The sequence below is a fragment of the Pteropus alecto genome, unplaced genomic scaffold (genome assembly GCF_000325575.1).
Source record: "Pteropus alecto unplaced genomic scaffold, ASM32557v1 scaffold30, whole genome shotgun sequence".
NCBI classification, from domain to species: domain Eukaryota; kingdom Metazoa; phylum Chordata; class Mammalia; order Chiroptera; family Pteropodidae; genus Pteropus; species Pteropus alecto.
This window is the reverse complement of record NW_006429782.1, coordinates 1,071,753-1,075,956: the sequence shown is the minus strand read 5'-3', so window position 1 is coordinate 1,075,956 and position 4,204 is coordinate 1,071,753. Positions and strand designations below refer to the sequence as shown.

At 64.6% G+C, this 4,204-nt stretch overlaps 1 protein-coding gene across 1 annotated transcript in view; it reads left to right on the top strand.

The window, feature by feature from the left end:
• The window catches only part of MKNK2 (MAP kinase interacting serine/threonine kinase 2), a 10,280-nt gene extending 6,417 nt beyond the window's left edge, over positions 1-3,863 (top strand). The window contains exons 10-13 of the mRNA XM_006904065.3: positions 137-331; positions 837-1,001; positions 1,644-1,687; positions 1,943-3,863. Coding sequence (XP_006904127.1) covers positions 137-331; positions 837-1,001; positions 1,644-1,687; positions 1,943-2,180 — 642 coding nt within the window. The 3' untranslated portion in view covers positions 2,181-3,863. The remainder of the gene's footprint in view (positions 1-136; positions 332-836; positions 1,002-1,643; positions 1,688-1,942) is intronic.
• Positions 3,864-4,204: the final 341 nt, after the last annotated feature.

The window sequence follows — 4,204 nt, the reverse complement described above, 5'->3', positions numbered from 1 at the left end:
GGCAGCAGGCCTGTCGGGCACAGCGGCTCGGCTCAAGTGACGGGGCGGTCCCGCGCCTCACGTGACTCTGGGAAGTCCCGCAGCGCAGCGCCCTTCCCCCTCCTGTTCCCCGCCTGACCCCCACCCTCGCCCGCAGTGCGGCTCCGCCGAGTACATGGCCCCCGAGGTGGTGGAGGCCTTCAGCGAGGAGGCCAGCATCTACGACAAGCGCTGCGACCTCTGGAGCCTGGGCGTCATCCTCTACATCCTGCTCAGCGGCTACCCGCCCTTTGTGGGCCACTGTGGCAGCGACTGTGGCTGGGACCGTGGGGAGGCCTGCCCGGCCTGCCAGGTGTGCCCATCCCCGCAGCCCCCAGGGCACTGCCCCCAGCCGCAGTGAGCTGGCCTGACCTTCCTGGGTCACCGTATAGGCAAGCAGCTGGGTCAGGGAGCTGAAGTGGGGAGAGGCCTGTGGTTTGGGGTGACTGGGTTTTATCCTGCTCCCCGGGGCTCAGGACTCAGGCTCAGGAGCACCCTGCATCCAAGTCCCACTTAGGCAACGCCCACTGAGCACCTCCACGGCCAGCAACTCCAGACCTTTGTCCTTGCCTTCTGTGGCCCCTCAGGCCCCCCGCCCTGCTGCCTGACCCCAGAACCCTCGGCCCCCCACCCCACTGTCTAGGTGGCCAGTCCTGGTTCTTTGCACCTGGGCCCCAAGCCACAGGTCAGGCCACGTGGTTGGGCAGGGGTCCCTGACAGAGCCTGTCACTTAGCAGTGTCACAGCCCTTCGGGTCCACGCTCGCCCCCTGCGTGTGGGGGTTGTGGCCAATACCCCTCCGTTGTGTGTGCTCCCCAGAATATGCTGTTTGAGAGCATCCAGGAGGGCAAGTACGAGTTCCCCGAAAAGGACTGGGCCCACATCTCCGTTGCCGCCAAAGACCTCATCTCGAAGCTCCTGGTGCGTGACGCCAAGCAGAGGCTGAGTGCCGCACAGGTCCTGCAGCACCCCTGGGTGCAGGGGGTGAGTGCCGGCCACTGGGGCCCGGGCTGGGTGGGCACTGCAGGAGCTGCTGCTCAGCGCGTCCCGGCTCCTGCCCTGGGTGCAGGGAGTGAGTGCCCGCCTGCCGGAAGTGGCTCAGAGTTGGTGTTTGAGCATCTTCTGTGGGTCCAGGCACAGCTGCTGGCCGGGGCTGGCTGGGTGGGGGCTGCGGGGGCTGCTGCGTAGTGAATCTCGGCTCCTGCCCAGGGCCCTGGGGCATCTCCCCGCCTGGCACAGCAGCAGATGGAGGTCAGCCAGAGGGCAGGGAGGTGGGCGGCTAGCCTCGGACAAGGCTCTGTCACCACTGATCCTGGAAGAGCCTGGCATTTCTCCTGGCCAGCGGTCACCTGAGCAAGGAGCCTTGTGGGGAGCAAGGACTGTCCGCTAGACACAAGCCAGCGGAGGGACTCTGTGCCCCTGCGGGGGTGTCAGGAACCGAATGGCTTGAGAAGGGGAGGGGAGGCCTGGAGCGCCATTGCCCCCTGTAACCCCTGCTTCCGCCAGACTGCCTCAGCTCCCGGGTGCATGCCCCCAGAAACCGGTGGTTTCACGGCCAGCTGAGAACCTGGGAGGGTTTCCCCAGGGAGCGCTGGCCGTCAGCCCCGCATCTCTTGTGTCCTACAGTGCGCCCCGGAGAACACCCTGCCCACGCCCATGGTTCTGCAGAGGTGAGGCCTGCGGGGTCCTTGGGCCCGGGTGGGGGAGCCCTTGGTGTTAGAGGGTTTGAAATGTTAAGGTGTTTGGAACAAAGTAAATCTTCTAGTTGTGGGGGGGCCATTCAGGTGCTGGGTGTCTTCGTACCTGGTGATAGATGGGATTCCTAGCTGGAGTCCTAACCACAGACTCTGGGGTCCCAAGGGAAGCAGGGGTGCACCTGGAAAGCCCCCTCCCTCTCCTTGGTGACCTCCCTACCCTGTCTCCAGGAACAGCTGTGCCAAAGATCTCACATCCTTCGCTGCCGAGGCCATCGCCATGAACCGGCAGCTGGCCCAGCGCGAGGAGGACGCGCTGGAGGAGGCCGGGCAGGGCCAGCCCGTGGTCATCCGTGCCGCCTCACGCTGCCTGCGGCTGTCCCCGCCTTCTCAGTCGGAGCTGGCCCAGCGGCGGCAGCGAGCCAGCCTGTCTGCAGCTCCCGTGGTCCTGGTGGGCGACCACGCGTGACCCCCGCCCCCTTTCCTCTGTACATAGGTCGTCCCCCTCCCCTCTCAGAGCTAAAGATTTTTTTAAGCTATTGCCAGCCGGTTACCAGCGGGCTGTGCTCCCCCCAGCTGTGAGGCGCTCAGCTCAGCTGGGGGGTCTTTTTATATAAAAGTTGTTGCTGTTGGGTTTCTCCTTTTTCTGTCCCCTACCCCATGTTCCTCTCTGAATGGTGTTAAAAGCAGACAGGCGCCCGGGGAGGACAGAAGGCACATGTGGCTGTGTGGCCCGCCACCCCGCCCGGGCCTCACGTACCGCGACCGGCCTGCCGCCGCCCATGGCCCCAGCCGACGCGACTCAGGACAAGAGGGCGCCCCGTCTTCCAGAGCGTGAGGCTCATGCCCTCCCCAGCCCTTGGTGTTCTCAAGGGCGGGTGGACCTGCCCCTTCTCACCTCACCCCAGGGACAGCCTGGTGGCCGGTAGGAGCCTGGGCGCGGGCAGGCGGGTGGACGGCCGCCCACTGGACCCCCTGCCAGCTGACAATCGGGGCTCCTGCGAACCTTGACCTTAAGCTGCAGCTGACCCAGGGGTGCACGCACTGCTTCCCCTCGGCCCTCTCCACTGGGCTCTGCTCACCCAGGAGTGGGCGCTGGAGGAAATGGGAGGGAGGGGCTGGACAGGCGCCCGTCAGCCAACGCGGGGGTCCCACAGACCCCCCCACCCGGGCACCCAAGTGCCCCTTCTCAGGGCTCGGTCTGACCACGGCCACGTCCTGCGCCCCACTGCCCCCGGATTGGCGTGGCCGAAGCCCTGCCAGCCGGGGCTGCAGCTCGACCCCTCCGCCAAGGGCAGCATCTGCTCTGCCCACTTCAGGAACGTGGCCACCCCAGTCCCTGCACCCACCCTAGCACCCTGGTCAGACGTCGCGTGACCCGCTGGGCTCGGGGAGACTCTGACCCCCCTGTCCTCGGGTGGGAAACACTATGCAATACAGGTGTCCTCGTCCCCAAGCTCACGTGCTCCTACTGTGGGCCCCGTCCCCCCGCCCGGCCGTCTGGCTTCTGGTTTGTCCTATTTCTTTAGTTTCTTAAGAACAACAGTTGACTTCCTTCCCCTGTTCTCAAAGAATACTTGAATGTCGGGGTCCTCCTGGGTTGGGGCCCAGACGCCATGTCTGAGCCCCCCGAGTCTTGTACGATCGATATAGTCTGTGGTGGCGGGTGAGGGCCGACGCCCCTCCGTGTTCCTGCTCGCCCGGTCTGTGGACTGGCCTCTCCAAAGACCCTGGGTGGCAGCCGCCCCACCCGCACCTCGCCCGCGTGGCTCCACGGCCATCCCGCGGCTCTGCCTTTCCTGGAGGAGAAATGGGCCGCAGCCACTCCCCTGGCAGCCGAGCTGTGAGCGGCCTGGACCCGCGTGACTGCCATCTCCTGTCCCCTCCCCTGCACGGTGCGCCCTTACTGTGAATGAGCACCAGGGCCCCAGGCCGCCCCGCGGGGGAGCGGACACCAGCGTTTCAGCTTAAGATGTGTAAAAAAAAAAAAAGATGAAAAAGACATTTTTTAAAAGTGGGGGAAAAACATCCAAGCACTTTAACTCCGCTGCACCAGGTGGGCTGACAGCTCAGAAATTTTTCTTGACACCAACTGTCAATGCCGGAATTTTGTATTCTGTTTTATAAGGATTTAATAAAACTCGTAAAAACACGTGTGTGCCGCATCTGCTGTTCTGCTGCCACGTAGGAGTCTGCCCTGAACCTCCAGGACAGTGACGCTGGCTCTGGAGTCTGGCTGGGCAGGCGGTACGTGGGGGGTGGGGGCCAGCAGTCCCTGGTGGCCCGTCCAGGGGTGGCCTGGGGAGCCTCGTGTGTTCAAGGTTCGTCCACGTGGCAGTGAGCGTCAGCGCCTCCCTTCACAGCCCAGTGACCCTCCCCTGTTTGGACGGCTGAGTATGTCCGTCTATCTGTCCGTGGACACAGACTGTCCCACTCCTGGCTGGTGTGGCCACCTGTGCAGGGTTCGTGGGCGCTTCTACCTGCCCTGGGGGG